Below are 21,799 nucleotides of genomic sequence, written 5' to 3' on the forward strand. Positions count from 1 at the left end.
TATCCCGTTGCAGCTTAAAAGGGAAGCTTAGATAGGCTAGTTTTAGCCTTTTTAAGTCATCCGAGATGCTCTAAGGCAGACTGGATTCTCCTGGTATTTCCCCCTTAAAATAACAATAACACAGACAGTCTTGCAAAAGGCAGAAAATAATGTTTAGGGCTTGAAAGGTCAGCACCAACACTTTGAATTGTGTTCGGAAACGTACTTACTGGGAGCCAATGTAGGTCTTTCACATTGGCTCTACACATCCGATCAATACTTTCTGCACTAAGAAATGCAGGCTGATACCAGGGACATTCTGCATGCAAGGCAAGATGATCTGCTGCTTCTTCGCCTTCCCCTTGTAACAGAACGGGATGCTAGGACGTAGCTTCGATTCAGCGGAGGAATCTTCTCCCCAACCATTTTTCAGGTTGTGAAATGCCCATGCACTTTTAGCACTTGTGTCCATTAAGTGCAAACTGGGGGAGGACCGTAGACGGTGCGATCCCAGGCATCTCCAGGAAAGGCCGGGAAGGAATTCTGCCCAGAACCCCGGGAGTTGTTGGCGGTTATTGCAGACAGCTCTGAGCTAGGTAGACCGGTGGCTCTGACTCAGTGAAAGGCAGCTTGAACCCAGCCACAGCTAAGCACTTTCTCAGCCCTGTTGTTTTCGGCGAGAGCAAGTTGGTTGCTTCCTTGATTCTCCTGCTTGGAAGTCAACGGGACTTGAGTGCTCCACTTCTGCTGGGCTGCGTCTCGTGGTTTATCTCTGTAAGAGCCCAGGGCCGGCTCTAAGGCAAGGCTGGGTGGCGCCGGGTGCCGGGCCACCAGGGGGGTGCTGCGCAACTGTGCCCGTGGCTGCCAGACAGCCATGGTGGGAAATGGGGGGGGGCGCGGAGCGATCTTCGCACCACGGCGCCCGGGCGCCCGATATGCTTAAGACGGCCCTGTAAGAGCCGTAACTTCTGCTGGAAAAGCGTTGGAGGAAATCCGTGGCTCCTTTGGGGGGGGGGGGGCTTCTGCATTTCCCAATATTTCTGTCGGATTCTGGAGCATCTGCAAAACAACCCGTGAAGGCATGTTCCCTTTGACCAAGCTAAGGGGGCTTTTAATTTGCGCTGGGGTGGGGAGGGTGGTTGTGTACAGAATCATTTGTAATCCGGATTTTCATTGTTCTCTCTTTCTTTCTTTTATGTTTTTGTTTCTTAACCCTTCACCGGTATCCACCCCTCATTGCATGTGTCAGTATCCAAAGGTCCAGGCAGAGGTAAAATTTTCATTAGGTTCACCTAATGAACGGATAAATCTATTATCCCATTCTGGAGTGCTTTCCCGTGAACCTCCTTGCTCACTAACCCTTAAAACCTGCTTTGGAAATGCTGTTGTCGTTCTTGGTTTTCGCCCTGTGCTTAGTTAACCCGGGAGTAGGCGTAACTCTTCGGAAGGTGGTGGGCAGCGTGTCAGCGTGGAATGCGCATTGCTCCCTGAGCCGTGAGCCTGCTGACTTTACCCGACTAGTCAAATAAGTCTTGCTTCTGATATCCTATCTCTTGTACAGTGCCATCAATTTACAGAGAACTTTTAGACCACAAAATAAGCCCCAGACATTGGGTATCTGCCCCAAAGACCCTACAGTGTTGACAAAAAGCACGTGGGGATAAAAATACGTAGCAATAGATGCACACGAGCCAATGGAATTATAAGCATAAACACACACATAGATCAAGTGTGTTGGACTGCACCAGGGGATCATAGAATCATAGAGTTGGAAGAGACCACAAGGGCCATCCAGTCCAACCCCCTGCCAAGCAGGAAACACCACCAAAGCATTCTTGACATATGCCTGTCAAGCCTCTGCTTAAAGACCTCCAAAGAAGGAGACTCCACCACACTCCTTGGTAGCAAATTCCACTGCCGAACAGCTCTTACTGTCAGGGATCAGAATCATGTCCCAACAGCGAACAGGAAGTCAACAGGGAGGACATGAAGACGAAACCCAAAACTTTGTTTGTGCCCAGGCACCTAATATTCGGTGCTATACTGCCACAGAACATGGAGGTTTTGTTTCGGCTATCAAGCCTGCTGCCGTCCTTCAGTGAATTTGTCTAACGTTACTTTGTACATTTGGCTCGTCCTGAATCCAATGTCCGTTCTGAATCTCTTATCACCCCTGAATGTAGTAAGTAAAGCTGGGCTGGAAATGTTAAAACAGTGAGCACTGAGCCAGTCCTCATGACCAAACTGGTGAGGTTCAACTATGGGACGGGTGACTTTGTATAGCATTCAGTAGCTAACAGTTCCTTCGGCATGTCGCCGGTCTTGCAATTTGGCCCATTGGTCCAGTTTGACCGCTGTCCAGTAGACTCTGCAGCAGACACAGTAAGTGTCGGTCAGGTTGTAGATTTGGCTGCACCCCCAAAGCAGGCACATGACACCCCCACCCATCTATGCCAAGCGCTGCAGAGGTCCTTGCTGTCCACAGCCACAAAAATCTCCATTTTTGGCGTCCCAGACATTTTGGTGTGCCAAAATCCCAGACTCAGAATAAGCTGTGTGTCCCTGCTCTTTTGCAAATTTAGAATGAAATGTGGGGGGTGGTTCTTGATGGTACCTGGACATGGCTTTGGTTGTGCACAGATGTCTTGCATGGGAATGCATATAATGCTTGTTTCTTGGCTGTTTTCTCCGTGTGCCTCAGAGAGGGTTAACCCAGGGGTGACAGTGGCCTGCAGCCTGAGCTGACGCCTGCCTGGTTTAGTGGTGATCAGGTCGTGTGATCTGTGAGTGCAGCCTAACAATGATTGACTCACACGTGCAAGTTGTTTGGGTTTTTTTGCATTCCTAAGGCTTGCCGATCAGAAGGTCGGAGGTTCGAATCCCCGCGATGGGGTGAGCTCTCATTGCTTGGTCCCTGCTCCTGCCCACCTAGCAGTGCGAAAGCACGTCAAAGTGCAAGTAGATAAATGGGTACCGCTCCGACGGGAAGGTAAACGGCGTTTCCATGCGCTGCTCGGCTTAGTCATGCTGGCCACATGACCTGGAAAAACTGTCTGCGGACAAACATCGGCTCCCTTGGCCAGTAAAGTGAGATGAGCGCTGCAACCCCAAAGTCGTCTGCGACTGGACCTAACCGTCAGGGGTCCCTTTACCTTTAGTAAGCTGGCAGTAAAAAGAGGAGGCTCATCAACTGAGCCGCTGCCTGTGTTCGGTGCTTAACATTTGGCTGTTTGTGGGTGCAGGGGGTCAGTCATTGTTTGGGGTCTTGTGCCCTCACACTGGTTTTCAGCCCTGTTATGCCTGCAACGCTTAAAAAGCCGTCCAAGGAAAGTGGGGAGAATTATTCATTGTTTGTCAGCAGAAGCACCAGATAAACATCCAGATTAATTTCCCTCCTTTGCTGGCTGTCCTGTGAAGCAGAAGGAAGGACCTATAGACAGCTCTCCCCAACCTGCTGTTTTTTGGACTACAACTCCCATGACCACACCAGCCAGCGTGGCTGCATTTGCTGGAGCTGATGGGAGTTGTAGTCCAAAACTTTCTAGGTTGGCAAAGCCTGGGCTCAGAAATTTTTGTATTTGTGTTGGACGGGGTGGAGAGGAGAGGAATTTAGCAAATAGAGCAAGAAGTTGTGTTTTTTTCCCAACCGTAGAATCAGTGGTATCAGTTTTGCAAGTTTTTTTTTCTGATACCCAAGACTCTGGCTGATGAAATGAGATCTCTGTGGCAACTGGTCCAGCATTATTTGTTTTTCCAAAACGGAGCGCTTCAGTGGGGTTTCTGTTAAAAGAAGCACCTTGATTATGCCCCTGGGCAAACCTGGATTTCCCCCCTCTGGGCTTGGGCTCACTTCCTTTCACCTTACACATTTTGGCTTGGCGGGATCAGGACAAGACCCACCCAGCCTAGATGCAGCAACTCTTTGCTTTTAAGATGACAGCAGCAGGCCGAGATTTCCCCTCAGCTTCTTCCCGGATCGTCTGCAAAACAGGTGCATGGAGAGGGGCAGGGCAGGCGAAAGATCGCGCGGAAGGCGCTGAGGCATCTTTGCAGCGACCTCTCAAGGGCAAGGGAAGAGCAAGATGTTCTTAAAAGTGGCTGCTGAGAATTAGCTTAATGAAGTCTGACCTCTTTGCCCAGTCATTTGGCAGAGGTTTCGCCAGACAAATAATGAATAAGTCCGTTCTTGCCTTTCTCTATTATTACGGTCCTTTTCAGGAGGCTGAAGTGATGAGTGTTATCATTCTCTCTCTCTCTCTGCCTGAAACCGCATCAGGGGAGCGATAGGTCTGTGGGTGGGATTCAGCCTGAGCTTGTAGGAAGGTCTACAGTGCTGATGTCTCTCTTTGAACGTTACGGATCCGTACCACCAAGGGATGGGAGTTGCCGTCCAAGACACCTGGCTCTTTCTGTGCATTCCGTCCCCACCATGACTCTAATCGCAGATGATAAAATTACGACTTTGCAAAAAAAATCACAAAATGTGGGGTAACTGTAGATGATAATAGGAACAACCTCCAATGGCGTTGTGGGCAAAATGTTCTCATTGCCATAATCTTCTGATTACAGCAGGTCACACATTGGACCAAAGGCTGGAGGCTCCTTAAACCTGTCTTAATTTCCTAATTAGGCTGCGGAAGGCTAAGCCAGGTTCTCCCAAAAGAGCAGTAGCCTCTACAACTGTGTTGTGGTTCCGCGTTATCCGAAGAGAAGCAACACCTCCGCAGCTGCCGCTTGTGGGACAAAGCAATCGGAATATTTTCTACGGACTGATATCATTTAAGCCCATCTGATTGCTACTCCGCACTCTTTGCAGGGGGTTTAGGACAGTCTTCTCCAACCTGGTGCCCTCCAGATGTTTTTTGACCACAGCTGACGGGACTGTGGCTGTGCTGACTGCGTCTAATAATAATAATAATAATAATAATAATAATAATAATAATATTATTTCCCCAGCCGCTCTGTGGCTTGCAGCATATTAAAAAACATAATACAGTCATGCCTTTGTTGCCAAATGCCTTGAAACTTGTACATTTCAGCTCCTGAACAATCAAAACCGGAAGTGAATGTTCCGGTTTTTGAACGATTTTCGGAAGCCTGGTGCGGCTTCCAATTGGCTGCAGGACGCTCCTGTAGCCAATTGGAAGCCGCGCCTTGGTTTTCAAACGGACTCCTGGAACGCATTCTGTTTGAGAACCAAGGTACAAGTGTAAAGGGGAATTGTATTCCGAAATTTCTGAAAGGGTGCTGAGGGCAGTTTAGAAATCTCAAGAGAGCATTGTTTGTACGTTATTGTACCGCCCTTCATCTGAGGAGCACAAGACTGTTTGCGATATAAAAACCCAAAAATACATAACATGGTAGCGAGCAAAAATAATGCCGCCCCCCAGTTTCAAAGGCCATAGGTTGTTTAATTAGCCCAAGGCCTGGAAGAAGAGGACTGCTTTTGCCTGGTGCCTAAAGATATGCAACAGAGGTACCAGGCGAGTCTCCCTGGGGAGAGCATTTCCCAAATGGGGAGCGACTGCAGAAAAGGCCCTGCTCTTGTGTCGCCACCCTCCAGACCTCAGAGAAGGCACACAAAGAAGGGTTGCGGTTGATGACCTCATGGTCCAAATCGGTTCGTATGGGAAGAGGCGGTCCTTGAGGTATTGCGATCCTGAGCCGTTTTAAGGCTTCATAGGTCAAAAACAGCACTTTGAATCGAACTGTTCTTTGGGACAAGGATTCCTTTCTTGCTGTTCTGCTTCTTTTGCTTATGACGTTTTCTACGGGAAACTTTGGCCAAGTATTTCCTGAGTGTTGGAACTTCCGGTTTTATCTCTCTTGGTTTCTCTCCCCCCCCCCGCCCGCCCCCTTTTTGAATTCTTTTTAGAGTCGTTGGGAAAGCCAGCAAGACGTATCACAAAATTCAGTGCATTCCAACAGGTCCAGGTCAAGCCTCTCGAACTCTCCACATCAGAACGGTTCTGTAGACCCAGGTAAGAATATGCCCAGCGAAAGAAGCCCTTGTGGTTAGCCAGGGTAGAAGAGAGAGAGAGAGAGCGCGCACACACACACACACACACACACACCAGTTGTAGTTAGGCTACTTCTTAATAAGTACTTGGGTTTGCTAAGATGTATAAGATTGAATCAGATAAGTGCTGGAGATGTAAAGAGGCGGAGGGAACGTTCTTTCATATGTGGTGGACTTGTATAAGGGTAAAAGAGTATTGGGAAACGATCCATAATGAATTGAAAAAAATGTTCAAAAGTACTTTCCCAAAAAGATCAGAGTCCTTTCTGTTGGGGATAATTCAGGCGGAAATTCCCAGGTGTCAAAAAAGGTTATTTATGTATGCCACTACTGCGGCCCGTGTTTTATTAGCCCAAAAATGGAAAACGAGCAGGGTCCCAGCTAAAGAAGAATGGCAACTTAAGTTGATGGAATATGCACAACTTGTAGACCTAACATAAAGAATAAGAGAACAAGAAGAACATAGGTTTAGAGAAGACTGGAAAACGTTTTTTGAATATATGGGGAGTAATTGTGTGCAGCTGAAAAGATAAATTCAACAGTGTAAATAAGTTTTGATGGGTGTAATAACTGAATACTGAATGGTATAGGTTTTTTTGTAAAATATGCAGGGATTTATGATATGTAAAATGAAGCATGGAAAGAGAAGAAGGGAAGTCACTGATATCTTAAGGATGTAAAAATGAGTATTTTAAATTGTAAAACAGAAAATGTAATAGAAATTATATACAGAAGCATTGCTGTCTCAGACACTGGCGGCAGAGCCCTCTCCTCCTCCTCCGTGAATTTCTCTAACCCTCTTTTAAAGCCATCCAAGTTGGTGGCCGTCCCTGCCTCCTGTGGCAGGGAGTTCCACAGTCTAACTGTGCGCTGCATGGCAAAACCTTTTCTTGTATCTCGGGACTCCTGGCTTTAGCCGAACCAGCCCAAAGGCTTGGAATTGGTTCAGGCTGGGTTTGTCATAGCGCTGTGGGCGTTCAGTAGGCCAAGAGGATGGCAGAGTTTTGAATTAATTGTTGTCGTTGTTATTCCTAGGACTTAGTAGCCTGGCAGCATCCTACTTGAATCCTGTGAAGTCCTTCGTGCCTCAGATGCCAAAGCTGCTTAAATCCCTGTTTCCTGTACGGGATGAGAAAAAGGGCCGGCAACTGTCCCCCCTGGCGCAACAGGTATAATAAACTCATGATATATGGGGGAAGCAGAGAAAAGAGAATTATGCACAATTTCTGGTCGATATACATAATCTCCAACAGGCTTTGGGGCAGTGTGCCTATCGGAACTCCCATTTTCTGCATCCTCCAGCTATTTATACATCATAACCCAATGGAGATTACGTATTTGGTTTTGTTGCGTTTTTGTATTTTGCTAGAAGTCGCCCAGAGTGGCTGGGGCAACGCAGTCAGATGGGCGGCATATGAATAACAAAACAACAACAAATATTATTGTTATTACGACTTGGAAATGTGCCCATTTCCCTCTACATAAAAAGATTAGCTGGTGAATGTGCAAAGCGGCCAGTTGTTATGCATATTAACGACACAAGTTGCATAACCTCTAACATACATGATAAATTCGACATAGTGCCATTGCAAAGCAGGTTACAGACGAACTCAGAGGAGCTCAAGAATCGGGTTGCTGGGCTATTGAAACGAAAACTATTGCCACTCTTCCGTAATAAATGCTTTCAATAAATGATTGAAAGTCATAACGGTATTGAGTGTTTAGAGACTCAAGCTGAAAGGTTGTGTTTGGGTCAGTGTCTGGCAATCACTGTTTCTGGGCTATTTTATGTCCCCCCATTTTTACTTGGCGTGCTGTTTTTGTGGGAATGTTAAAGATAGTAGGAAAGGATATATTGAATAAATATTATCCTTCCTTCACTCATGCTAGTAAGTGATGCAGCAGAGCAGATTCCTCTCCATAAACAATAGCTGGAAGCTAGTTTGCAGATTCATTTGAATCTCTTAGTTAATATTATTCCTGGTGTCCCCTTTGATCCCTCGTAAAAGAATACAAAAGACACGAGAGTCTTTCTGAGTAAAGTAACAAAAAGTTTACTCACATTTCAGTTCACGATTTGAACCCTGAATGGCAGGCTTTGCTTAATAGTTACACAAAGAAACTCTGAGTTAATCTCATGGATACAGAACTCGTGTGTTGCTAGCTGAGAGCCAGCAGACATAAAAATTACATATAATTTTTTTAAAAAATTGTCCAGTAGCACCTTAGAGACCAACTAAGTTTGTTCTTGGTATGAGCTTTTGTGTGCACGCATATATCTTCAGATACACATGCACACGAAAGCTCACACCAAGAACAAACTTAGTTGGTCTCTAAGGTGCGACTGGACAATTTTCTTATTTTATTTTTTATATATATTTCTACTGCATCAGACCAACACGGCTACCTACCTGAATCTATAAAAATTACATTTGGAGTGCAAAATGACTGCAGGAGAGCAGCATGACAGCAAAAGGTAGAATAAAACAACAGAAGTATCAAGACCAGGGGTCCCCAGACTTACCCGCCTTTGGGCCGGAGGGCGGGGGAGTGCGCGTGCAGTGGGCTGGAGGGTAGGGGAGTGTGCGCCAGTGCGCATGCACAAACCCATTTACTGGCGCGGTGGCGTGCTTCCAGGCCGGAAAAATCGCCGAAAATTGTTTGTGTGCATGCGTATGGGCCTCCCCCGACCCGGAAGTGCACCGTAAATGACCTCTCCTGGGTTGGGAGAGGCCCATACGCATGCGCAGAAACGATTTTCGGCGATTTTTTCCAGATCTGGAAGTGCGCCGCTGCGCGGCGCGCCGCAAGAGCAGGCGGCGCAAGAGCGGGCGGCAGGAGGTCGCCGCGGGCCGGATTGGGAGGCCAATTGGGCCGCATCTGGCCCGCGGACCGTAGTCTGGGGACCCCTGATCAAGACGAACTAGACTGGGAAAATGGCTCTTTTATGGAGTCAGCCAGAGGCACCCCATCTCGCAAATCACATGCAGGGAGAGAAGCTCCAGACTAGTGGAACAGGAAGTTACGCTTAATGGATGTCCCCCCGCCTGTGCCGACTCTAGGGAAACAAGGAATGTTGCACTTGACACCCCAGAGTTTTCAGTTTGTGAAATGCTCCAGCATTGCGGTGACTCTCTTGATATTTTGGCATTCCGTTTCCTGGTGCAAACGTCGGTTCCCCTTTAATAATAATAATAATAATAATAATAATAATTTTTTATTTATACCCCGCCCTCCCCAGTCAGAACCGGGCTCAGGGCGGCTCACACCAATAAAATTACAATAAAACATAAAAAGCAATTAATTAAAATACAGATTAAAATGCAATATTAAAATTTAAAATGCAGCCTCATTTCGAGTAGTCCACAAATCCAAACCATGAGGGAGGAAAACACAGGGGTCAGGCTGAGTCCAGCCCAAAGGCCAGGCGGACCAGCTCTGTCTTGCAGGCCCTGCGGAAAGATGACAAATCCCGCAGGGCCCTTGTCTCCTGTGAAAGAGCGTTCCACCAAGTTGGGGCCAATACTGAAAAGGCCCTGGCCCTAGTAAAGGCCAATCTAGCCACCTTATGGCTCGGGATCTCCAGAATATTGTTGTTTGTGGACCTTAAGGTCCTCCGCGGGGCATACCAGGAGAGGCGGTCCCGTAGGTACGAGGGTCCCAAACCGCATAGGGTTTTAAAGGTCAAAACCAGCACCTTAAACCTGATCCTGTACTCCACCGGGAGCCAGTGCAGCTGGTAAAGCACTGGATGAATGTGATCCGGCGGCTGGGACCCCGTAAGGAGCCTCGCCGCGGCATTCTGCACCCGCTGGAGTTTCTGGGTCAGCTTCAAGGGCAGCCCCGTGTAGAGCGAGTTACAATAATAAAGCCTGGAGGTGACTGTCGCATGGATCACTGTGGCCGGATCAGGGCGAGAGAGGTAAAGGACCAACTGCTTGATACGGCGGAGATGGAAAAATGCCACCTTTGCTGTGGCTGCAACCTGCGCCTCCATGGAAAGGGAGGCGTCGGAGGTTACACCCAAACTCTTGACAGAAGGCGCTGGCACTAATTGAGCCCCTGCAAGAGATGGGAGTTCATCTAGGCATGCCTGTAAGTTGAAGCTTCACAAGCAGATGGGGCTCAAAAGCCCCCGGATTCCATTCCGTGCATGTCTTGCCTCGGGCGGGAGATCTCTGCCAAAGAGCGGCATTTCAATATCATCTTTCATTCTATTAAATCTGTAAAGGTTAGCTTTAAGAAGCAGCTATTTGAGTTGCATGTTAAGTATGTGCAATAACCCATTTCACGAGGCTGGAGTGGCATACTTGCCGCAGTTCCAGGCCCGGGTCCCCGGCATTAATTACATGGCTTCTTTCCGGGAGTCAAGAGGTAGCTTGGAGTTAACCTTCAGGAAACAATAACCAGCGATTGGTTGGCCGGGCCGGGGCATGTAGCACTAGACTAGAATTTATTAAGTTAGTCAGCAGAGCATCTCAAAAGAGCACAGAATTCAATTCAAAACTTCAAAGTAGGCATAACATAATTTAATATTAGTCATATAAAATGGAACGGAAATAAAATAGCGGAGATATACACATCTTAATGTGTAGATCCTCTCAGAACTTGGAAGCTCCACAACAGTTGGGTGAAATAGATTTTCAAATTTTATTTATTTTTCTGTGGCTGCCCTCCAGGTCACGTAACAGGTTATTTATAAGCAACAGAAAGCTCAGTTTTTATTACACATTCCAGAAGGTCTTGTTCTTTAGCAAGGGATCTAGGTAGCTTTCTCCGATATCAGAATAAAGCAGGATAAACCCCCCAAAATGGCTGCTCCAAAAAATACCTTCAGCGCACTCTAAGCGCTGGTTTGCATCCCAAAAGGTGGGATACAAATTTAACGAGCATAAACAGGTATGCAGACAGTAAGCAACATAACAATAAAAAGGGCAGTCTTTGAATTGAAGAGACCAAAAGCTCTCCATTTACATGGAGGAAACTCTGTAGCCCAGCTTATAATTCGGAGTAGATTTTGTATTGGCAACACAGAAATCAGCTAAATTCTAGTTCGCTTATCATAGACTTATAGAATTGTAGAGTTGGAAGGGACCCCAAGGGCCATGCAGTCCACGCCCCCCGCAATGTAGGAATTTATTTATTTGTTCAAAATATTTCTTTTCGTCCCCGTCCCCCCGCCCCTTCACAACAAGGTCCCGGGGGCAGGTTGCAACTATAGAATATGCAGTTACAAAAATAAATAAAACCATTGCAATTATAAAACCATTCCAAATGAGACAGAACAACAGGGATTCACCAAAAGAGGTGGCTCCCACGAAACAAAATAACTGTCAGAGGTGGTAAAGAGGTTGGAGGATGGATGGCGGCTAACAGATTGAGGTTGAATCCTGACAAGACAGAAGTACTGTTCTTGGGGGACAGGAGGCAGGCAGGTGTGGAGGACTCCCTGGTCCTCAATGGGGTCACTGTGCCCCTGAAGGACCAGGTGCGCAGCCTGGGAGTCATTTTGGACTCACAGCTGTCCATGGAGCCACCAGGTCAATTCTGTATCCAGGGCAGCTGTCTATCAGCTTCATCTGGTACGCAGGCTGAGCCCCTACCTGCCTGCAGACTGTCTTGCCAGGGTGGTGAATGCTCTAGTTATCTCCCGCTTGGACTACTGCAATGTGCTCTACGTGGGGCTACCTTTGAAGGTGACCCGGAAACTGCAATTAATCCAGAATGCGGCAGCTAGACTGGTGACTGGGAGTGGCCGCCGAGACCATATAACACCGGTCCTAAGAGACCTACATTGGCTCCCAGTATGTTTCCAAGCACAATTCAAAGTGTTGGTGCTGACCTTTAAAGCCCTAAACGGCCTTGGTCCAGTATACCTGAAGGAGCGTGTTCACCCCCATCGTTTAGCCCGGACACTGAGATCCAGTGCTGAGGGCCTTCTGGCAGTTCCCTCACTGCGAGAAGCAAAGCTACAGGGAACCAGGCAGAGGGCCTTTTCGGTAGTGGCGCCCGCCCTCTGGAACGCCCTCCCATCGGAGGTCAAGGAGATAAACAACTACCTGACATTTAGAAAACACCTCAAGGCAGCCCTGTTTAGGGAAGTTTTTAATCTGTGATATTTTAATGTATTTTGCTATTTGTTGGAAGCTGCCCAGAGTGGTGGGGGAAACCCAGCCAGATGGGCGGGGTATAAATAAATAAATAGTAATTTTGGCAAACGGCAAAATATGAAAGAATCCCAAGAGAACTGCCATGGTTTTGTCAGTCTGTAAGTGATAAGTGAGTTTGTGTGTCCATGTCCACATCTGGACAGGTGTGTCTCCCCCTCACGCCCAACAGCTGGAGGCTGACCCACCTCCATGTTCCTGCGGATACCCTCCTCAGCTGTGGCTCTGCCTGGTCTTTTGGATCAACGGGGTTTACCAGAAGGAGAGACTGGGGGAATAAAATTCACGGATTAAAAATAGAAGCCGCATTTTCCATTTGGCAAGTCGCAAACAACCCTAAGTGCACATCGTAAATTTTACCATTGTTGCTGGAACTGATGTTACGGTAAATCACATTAGTTGAAAACGCCTCGTGCAAAATGGGATTCGGGCAGATGCGGCAGCCAATAAGTGTAAACAGCGCAGTCGGTTTTCTGTTTGAATGGAGGGTGTGAGATGCCCGATTCCTGTGAGAGAGGTAGCAGTGGGGGTTGATGGAGATGATGGAGTATTTATTAATTAATTCTTTTAAAACATTTATATGCATCCTTTCTGAGTAGCACTCTTTCACATGTCAATTTCTTTGAGTATGCAACAGCAATATTATTATTAATAATAATAATTAATAATAATAATGTCTTCCCGCACCCCATGCCAGGAAGCTCAAAACTTATCGTTCATTTTGTGTATTGGTTTAACAAGATGTGTGGATGATTTAATCACACACATATGGAGGCATTAAAATTCCCACTAAAGTGATTGTTCTGTCAAGCCAGGCATTTTGATTTCCAAGATGGAATGAGCCCCTTTCTGCCCCCTCCCCACTGTTCTGGGGGGTTCTCCTGACCCCCTTGAGGCAATTCCCGGGGGGGGGGGATGCAGTGGGAAAAGAAGGTGGGAAGCCCCATTGCACAAGGCTTCCGCTGGCAAGACTCATTCTGCAAACCCTGCCCACATTTCACCCAGAACAGTATCTTTAAAAACCCATTAGAAAATACCAGTGAAATCATCAGACTTTAAAAAAAACCAGGTAGACATAACAAGAGTATCAAAATAGCTAGACATCACCTTGCCGACAAAGGTCCGTATAGTTAAAGCTATGGATTTCCCAGTAGTGATGTATGGAAGTGAGAGCTGGACCATAAAGAAGGTTGATCGCCGAAGAATTGATGCTTTTGAATTATGGTGCTGGAGGAGACTCTTGAGAGTCCCATGGACTGCAAGAAGATCAAACCTATCCATTCTGAAGGAAATCAGCCCTGAGTGCTCACTGGAAGGGCAGATCCTGAAGCTGAGGCTCCAAGACTTTGGCCACCTCATGAGAAGAGAAGACTCCCTGGAAAAGACCCTGATGTTGGGAAAGATGGAGGGCACTAGGAGAAGGGGGCGACAGAGGACGAGATGGTTGGACAGTGTTCTTGAAACTACCAACATGAGTCTGACCAAACTGCGTGAAGCAGTGGAAGACAGGAGTGCCTGGCGTGCTCTGGTCCATGAGGTCACGAAGAGTCGGACACGACTAAACGACTATAACAACAACAGATCTATGTTTGCATTCAACAGTGGTGGTACAAACTTGTACCATGGGTGGGCGGGTGTGTAAGATTTGTCTCCAGCAGCAAATCTTGGGGTGTGTGTTTCAGGAGGGAGAGAGATTTTCCCTTCCTTCTTCTCCGGTCCAGATCCCAAGATGTTTCAGGTGTCTTCCTATGCCTCTTCAAAAGCAGATGTGCTTTTGAAGTCTTGCTTTTGCGGGTGAAGGCAAAGGGATGGAGGGTGCAATCGATGCGCGATCGAATTAACGAACAAGTTAAAAATGGCATTGGGGGAGGAGCTGGCAAACCCAAAAGTTGTGGATGCGGAATTAAATCGTGCATATTCGATCATCAGTTGGGAAATGTATTTGCAGTCCTTGCTATAAAACTAGGCTTCCATAGGACTAAGCAATCACCTTCTTGGGCTTGCCAAGAAAATTTATTACCGCAAAAGAGGACGTGATGGGTGTCCCTATGGAGCCGAGGGCTTGCTTCAGTCGGTGGCTGTGCCACTCCTGGGGTGCCCTTGGGTGCCATAGAAACAGAAGATTATTTGTTAGAAAGCAATCGGTTTGTTGGAAGGAATCCGGAATGAGGAGCAAGAAAAACGAGTTACGTGATTTCCGAGGGAAATACTGAAAACTAAATTGTCGCAGCCTTTCCTCTCCGCACTTATGGAAAAGCAAATACCAAAGAGAGGACAGAAAAGTTTCCACTTGTTGGTTATGAAATGCTTTCAACAACTTGGGGGAATATGCACTTTTAATTTTGCTGTATCAGATAGTGCCTGTTATGAATATATGTACAGTACAGTCAAACCTCGGTTCCCGAATGCCTCTGTTTTGGAACATTTCGGCTCCTGAGCGCCAAAATCCTAGACGTAACTGTGATTTTTGGAAGCCGAACAGCTTCCGAGCCGCATTTTTCCCATTTGACATTGCAGCCAGCTCATTGATCCTTGGTTTTCAAACTTTTTGGAAACCAAACGGTTTTCGAAAAAACGGTCCTCGAGTATGTGGGCAGTCTCTCCCAAAGCCTAGACTCTTAGGAATCTGGAGTTGGAAGGGGCCACGAAGGTCATCTAGGCGATGGTGAGGGCGCCTGGCATGAACTGGGTGCGCACCCTCAAACGTGAAGCTTCCCCTGGCAGGCCCTTGCAAGACCCCCAAGCTGAGAGCAGCTAGGTATGGCTCCCTGAATTTGGAAAGCTAGAACAGCTGCTGATGACAGTGAAAAAAAATATTGGAATACTCTAAATTATCGGTTCACCGAGAGGGGCTCAGCAAGGTGACCCGTAGCCCAGGGAGCGCACTCTGTCTTGCTGACGTCTTGCTGAGGCAGTAAAGAATTCAGCAGGGTTGAAAGCATTAATTGATAATTACAGCCAGTTCATTGATTGGAACTTGATCGATCAGGAAGATTGCAGGGTGGGAAAGTGGGCTTTTTATTCCTTAAGAATCATGTCTGTCCCACCCCACAGCCTCTAGGTGTAAGAGCTCCCTCCTCGCCCCATAGTTTGGTGTGTTTCTTCAACTAGCCTTCCAGACTCCTGTTTCATTTTGGTGGGATTCCAAAAGTTGAGCAGGTGGCCGGGGGGGGGGGGAGTTTGTGCCAAGGTCCAGAGACCTGGGGGTTGCAAATTTCTAAAATCATGCATTCTGTCTTTTAAATTATTTTTATGCATAGACCTAGGTTTGGAAGGGACATCTGTGGTCGTCTAGACCAAGCAGGGTCTCCCCCGTCCCCCCCCCCCCCGCAAATTGTCCTTTCCCTACCCACCAACTTTCTATTTGGTCTGTCACTGATTTTCACAGTCTGGAGTTTCTGGAGGCGGCAGCGAGCAGAGCAGCTGCCTCTGACACACACACACACACACACACACACACACGCCAAACCTCCACCGCACATTCGGGGGCGAATCTGTAGAAATAAGGAAGCCACAATTAATGCACCCTGCTCTCGTATTCAAGTGCGTTTCTCAGAAGGTACATAAAATAATTGAAAGAACTTCCTGCTCTCTAATTAGTCAGATTGAATTAATTTGGCATAATAGGATTCTTCGCGTAACTCGCGGCTTGGCTTCCGATGGAAGCTGCTCCGCGCACCTAAAAGGGGGCTTTCTGATTAAGCTGTTTATGCGCTGCTTAAGATTTAGGGGGAGGGGGATCCTGTTGGACTGATGCTGCACCTCTTAGCATCTCTGAGTGGGGGGGGGGGTGTCATGTGAACAGAGAGGCACCTTCCCTTTTAATCCCTTTTGTCTCAACTCCCATGGGGGATCTAGCCAGGGGGGGCTTGGTGGCTATAGCCTACCCCAGCTCCAAACTCATAACAGTGTGTTTGTAGTGAGTTTCACCTGGCAGGTATGCCACACGGGAAGATGGAGGGGCGTTGTCTCCCTCCGAACTTCCTTATAGAATTAGAATCTCCTATTATTATTATTATTATTATTATTATTATTATTATTACGGTCATACCTCAGAAGTTCGTTTGACTTATGAAAGTGTTTGAAAACCACGGCACGGCTTCTGATTGGCTGCAGGAAGCTCCTGCAGCCAATCGGAAGCCGCGTCGGACATTGGACTTCCAAAAAATGTTCAAAAGCCGGAACACTCACTTCCGGGTTTGCGGCATTTGGGAGCCAAAACGTTCGAGTCATGAGACGTTCGAGAACCAAGGTACGACTGTATTATTATATAATGATGGTGATAATAATAATAATAATAATAATAATAATAATAATAATAATAATTTATTATTTATACCCCACCCATCTGCCTGGGTTTCCCCAGCCACTCTGGGCGGCTTCCAACAGAAAATTAAAACACAATAATCTATTAAACATTAAAAGCCTCCCTGAACAGGGCTGCCTTCAGATGTCTTCTGAAAGTCTGGTAGTTGTTTTCCTCTTTGACATCTGTTGGGAGGGCGTTCCACAGGGCAGGCGCCACCACGAAGAAGTCCCTCTGCCTAGTTCCCTGCAACTTGGCATCTCGCAACGAGGGAACCGCCAGAAGGCCCTCGGTGCTGGACCTCAGTGTCTGGGCAGAATGATGGCGGTGGAGACGCTCCTTCAGGTATACTGGACCGAGGGCATTTAGGGCTTTAAAGGTAAGCACCAACACTTTGAATTGTGCTCGGAAACGTACTGGGAGCCAATGTAGATCTTTCAAGACTGGTGTTATGTGGTCTCGGCGGCCGCTCCCGGTCACCAGTCTAGCTGCCGCATTCTGGATTAGTTGTAGTTTCCGAGTCACCTTCAAGGGTAGCCCCACGTAGAGCGCATTGCAGTAGTCCAAGCGGGAGATAACTAGAGCATGCACCACTCTTGCTAGACAGTCTGCAGGCAGGTAGGGTCTCAGCCTGCGTACCAGATGGAGCTGATAGACAGCTGCCCTGGACACAGAATTGACCTGCGCCTCCATGGACAGCTGTGAGTCCAAAATGACTCCCAGGCTGCGCACCTGGTCCTTCAGGGGCACACTTACCCCATTCAGAACCAGGGAGTCCTCCACTCCTGCCCGCCTCCTGTCCCCCACGAACAGTACTTCTGTCTTGTCAGGATTCAACCTCAATCTGTTAGCCGCCATCCATCCTCCAACCGCCTCCAGGCACTCACACAGGACCTTCACTGCCTTCACTGGTTCTGATTTGAAAGAGAGGTAGAGCTGGGTATCATCCGCATACTGATGAACACCCAGCCCAACCCCCCTGATGATCTCTCCCGGCGGCTGCATGTAGATGTTAAAAAGCATGGGGGAGAGGACAGAACCCTGAGGAACCCCACAAGTGACAGCCCAGGGGTCCGAACACTCATCCCCCACCACCACTTTCTGAACACGGCCCAGGAGGAAGGAGCGGAACCACTGTATGACGGTGCCCCTAGCTCCCAAGCCCTCTAGACAGTCCAGAAGGATGTTATGGTCGATGGTGTCAAAAGCCGCTGAGAGATCCAGCAGGACTAGGAAACAGCTCTCACCTTTGTCCCTAGCCCACCTATCATCTACCAGTGCGACCAAGGCAGTTTCAGTCCCATGATGAGGCCTGAAGGGATCCAAATGGTCCGCTTATTATTATTATTATTATTATTGTTATTATTATTCGTTTTATCCAGAAATCCAACATTAAGAGCATAATTTACACAGCATAATTAAAAAAAAAACATATAATACAGATCATAATGATAACACAGCATTATAATCAAAATAACAGTCCCCCCCCCCACGGCATTTAACATAAAAACCCAGGGGGCTTCTATCTCCCCCCCTTACCCCACCAACCATGAATTCCCAAATGCAGATATCTATAAAACACTTGCCATTGATTGTGTTTCTTCCTGTCTCATGGAAAAGATTTGTTCCTCTACTTCCCGCCCCCCAGCAGTGGGCTGGGGGTGGGGGCTTCTCTTAAGCCATCTATTTGCTGTCAACAGCAAAGTTATTTAATTGGCACTTTTGATAATTGCTATTTTTCTCTTTCCTTTTTTAATTTTTAAGCATTGGCTTGAGAAAGTGTGGGGGATTCTTAACACATTCGTCATCCGTTCGGGAGTGGAGGGGGGGGCTACTTTGCAAAGGAAAATGAAATAAATCCATTTTTTCTTCTTCTTCGAAAGAGAAGCTTCAGACGCTTGAATGGTTGACCCATTCAATTGACAAAATAAATGCTGAGGAATTCGGAGCAGCATTTGGATTTGGGGAGGTGAAGGCTAGGAACGCAGTATTAAGAATGATTTTGGACCATTCCAATTCATTCGTTGAAATAATTTCCGTCCTGCTCTTCAGCCAAATAAAAGCTCCATTAGCAGCCTACAGATCACTACTAACAAGACAGCTCCTGCCATCAGGCATGCAGTTTAAAAAGACATGGCACAAAAGGACAATGTATTGGGAGGGAGGAGGAAATGAGCAAGCTCATGTACAAGTTCATAGTTGCATGTCTACCAACTGGGGTGAGACGTTTTAAGGAACGGAGGCACCCAAAGTTGCTGGCTCCTCATTCCTTCCTTTCCCTTCCCTACTGCACCTTCACATCGGTCCTGATCCAGCACTCATCCTGCTGTGGCGTTTCTTTGTCCCTCTTGTCCAGGCTTCCTCAACCTCGGCCCTCCAGAAGTTTTGAGACTACAGTTCCCATCATCCCTGACCACTGGTTCTGCTAGCTAGGGATCATGGGAGTTGTAGGCCATTATTATTATATTTATTTATTTATTTATTTATACCCCGCCCATCTGGCTTGGTTTCCCCAGCCACTCTGGGCGGCTTCCAACTGAATATTAAAAACCGTACAGCATCAAACATCTGGAGGGCCGAGATTGAGGAAGCCTGCTCTTGGCCTTGCAATAGACGGCGGGGGGGGGCATTTAATTTTGGCATGGGTGTGTAAGTACTTTTGCATTTGGTGCTTGCTTTTTATTTTTTATGGATGAATAATAATAATAATAATAATTTTCCCAAGTCACTCTGGGCGGCTTCCAGCAAAATATTAAAATACATTAATTCACCAAATATTAAAAGCTTCCCTAAACAGGGCTGCCTTCAGATGTCTTCTAAAAGTCAGGTAGTTGTTTATTTCCTTGACATCTGATAGGAGGGCATTCCATACGGCAGGTGCCACCACCGAGAAGGCCCTCTGCCTGGTTCCCTGTAACCTCACTTCTCACAGGGAGGGAACCGCCAGAAGGCCCTCGGCACTGGACCTCAGTGTCCAGGCAGAGCGATGGGGGTGGAGACGCTCCTTCAGGTATACTGGGCCGAGGCCGTTTAGGGCTTTAAAGGTCAGCACCAACACTTTGAATTGTGCCCGGAAACGTACTGGGAGCCAATGTAGGTCTTTCATACCGATGTTATGTGGTCTCGGCGGCCGCTCCAAGTCACCAGTCTAGCTGCCGCATTCTGGATTAGTTGTAGTTTCTGGGTCACCTTCAAAGGTAGCCCCACATTGAGCGTGTTGCAGTAGTCCAAGCGAGAGATAACCAGAGCATGCACCACTCTGGTGAGACACTCCAGAATATTGCTGCGTTTGGCTGCTTGTGTGTTTAGGGATGTCTTCCTTTCTTTCCCTCCCTGCAGCCAGTCCCGAGAATTATGGTTCAGTCCGCCAGCGTCGATGCCACCGCAGCAAAAGTGAAGCAGGTAAGCCCTTTGCCAGGTTCTCGCTGCATCCTGCTCTTGCACCTGTGACCTGGGTAGCCCCTTGCAGAGATCTCACCTTTGCCAAAGGTCCTCGAAAACTGCTGACCTCTCTGCCCTGAAAGCGCCCCTTCCACACATACTCTGTGGTTGACGACACAGACCCACCCCCTGTTTTCTGGAGGCAACATCTCCGCTTGTCTTCAAATTCCTCTGGGTTAGCAGAAGCATCTTCCTGGTCCTCCTGAAAGACCTGGTCTCCTCCAGTGCCGGATTTAGGTATAAGTTAAACAAGCTATAGCTTAGGGCCCCACTCTCTTGTTGTTGTTTAGTCGTGTCTGACTCTTCGTGACCCCATGGACCAGAGAACGCCTGGCACTCCTGTCTTCCACTGCCTCCCGCAGTTTAGTCAAACTCATGTTCGTAACTTCGAGAACACTGTCCAACCATCTCGTCCTCTGTCGTCCCCTTCTCCTAGTGCCCTCCATCTTTCCCAACATCAGGGTCTTTTCCAGGGAGTCTTCTCTTCTCATGAGGTGGCCAGAGTATTGGAGCCTCAGCTTCAGGATCTGTCCTTCCAGTGAGCACTCAGGGCTGATTTCCTTCAGAATGAATCTTCTTGCAGTCCATGGGACTGCAAGTTTAAAAGGAAAAAACCTGGATGTACATTTCCAAAATATGAGATTAAAAAACAAAATAAAACCTACATACAACAACAGTGTTTTGTAGGCTGTAAGTCAGGCATCCCCAAACTTCGGCCCCCCAGATGTTTTGGACTACAATTCCCATCTTCCCCGACCACTGGTCCTGTTAGCTAGGGACCATGGGAGTTGTAGGCCAAAACATCTGGAGGGCCAGAGTTTGGGGATGCCTGCTGTAAGTCATGGGCCCCGCCTGTTAGCCTGCTCCCTAAAATATCACTGGTTTGCTCCTTTCTATGTGCCTACATTCTGCTATTTATAATTATTAGTAGTTTGCATCATATATTCACACCTATTATTATTTCATATTATAGCAAGTTTCTAGAGACTAGATTATGAGTCTTTGTAAACTGTGTTTCTAAAGGAACTTTTGTTATTGCCAAATGCCAAGGTGTTTGCATTATTAAGTTTGTTATGAATAAAAAAATCATTTTAAGTTAGAGCTTCATAATTATTTCACTATTGATATACTTCTTCTTAGTTGCATTTCAGTTCAACAATTACTTTGATAAAATACATGTTTTGTTATGTGCAAATGGCTTTAGATACCTACTAGGTCCATAAATGACCATATAGCATATATTCAACACAAAAAACAGCGACAATTTGTTGCTGACAAAGGACAGCTGGCCATATAAAGGGCCCCATTACCTTCAGTAGCTTAGGGCCTCATCAAACCGAAATCCGGCCCTGCTCCCCTCCCATCTGATGAGGCATCTTAGGATGCTGCAGTGGCCAACCCACCCCACCCCCCACGCTCGAAGACATGGGGACAACATAGAATCATGGACTAGAATTGTAGAGTTGGAAGGGACCCTGAGGGTCATCCAGTCCAACCCTCTGCAATTCAGGACTCGAACCCAAGACCCTGAGATGAAGAGTCTCACGCTCTACGGACTGGGCTATCTTGCTGAGCACCTTGCTCGAGCCCTTCCGATACTTACCTCCCCGTTCCCTGCTAAAGAGGGGTTTGTGGAGTGTAAAGTCATCTTAACAGGGAACGGCTTGGCAGGAGCGATTGATTCTTCGGAGTTTGTCAATGCTGTTGCCAAGATATATATCACCAGGATGGACTGTTAACCTTAGCAGGTGCTGTTAACTCTGTACCCTACAGGTTTGTCCAGCCGCAGTTAACGCATTTGCGAAGGGATTCTGAGTTTGTAGCGCGGGACTCTGTGCAGCCTGGCGCCTGGGCTTGCGCGCGAGTGATTTATCCCTCCTGCGAATT

General features: G+C 47.3%; 1 protein-coding gene across 3 annotated transcripts in view; it reads left to right on the forward strand.

The window, feature by feature from the left end:
- The window catches only part of KIF13B (kinesin family member 13B), a 160,980-nt gene that overhangs the window by 129,515 nt on the left and 9,666 nt on the right, over window positions 1-21,799 (forward strand). Inside the window, exons 36-39 of one of the 3 annotated variants that reach the window (XM_060273162.1) lie at window positions 1,229-1,249; window positions 5,855-5,960; window positions 7,034-7,167; window positions 19,811-19,873. In XM_060273162.1, the coding sequence (XP_060129145.1) occupies window positions 1,229-1,249; window positions 5,855-5,960; window positions 7,034-7,167; window positions 19,811-19,873 (324 nt within the window). The remainder of the gene's footprint in view (window positions 1-1,228; window positions 1,250-5,854; window positions 5,961-7,033; window positions 7,168-19,810; window positions 19,874-21,799) is intronic. The other 2 variants (XM_060273164.1, XM_060273163.1) reach the window with 2 other exon arrangements.

This window comes from Zootoca vivipara, chromosome 3 (genome assembly GCF_963506605.1).
Source record: "Zootoca vivipara chromosome 3, rZooViv1.1, whole genome shotgun sequence".
NCBI lineage: Eukaryota > Metazoa > Chordata > Lepidosauria > Squamata > Lacertidae > Zootoca > Zootoca vivipara.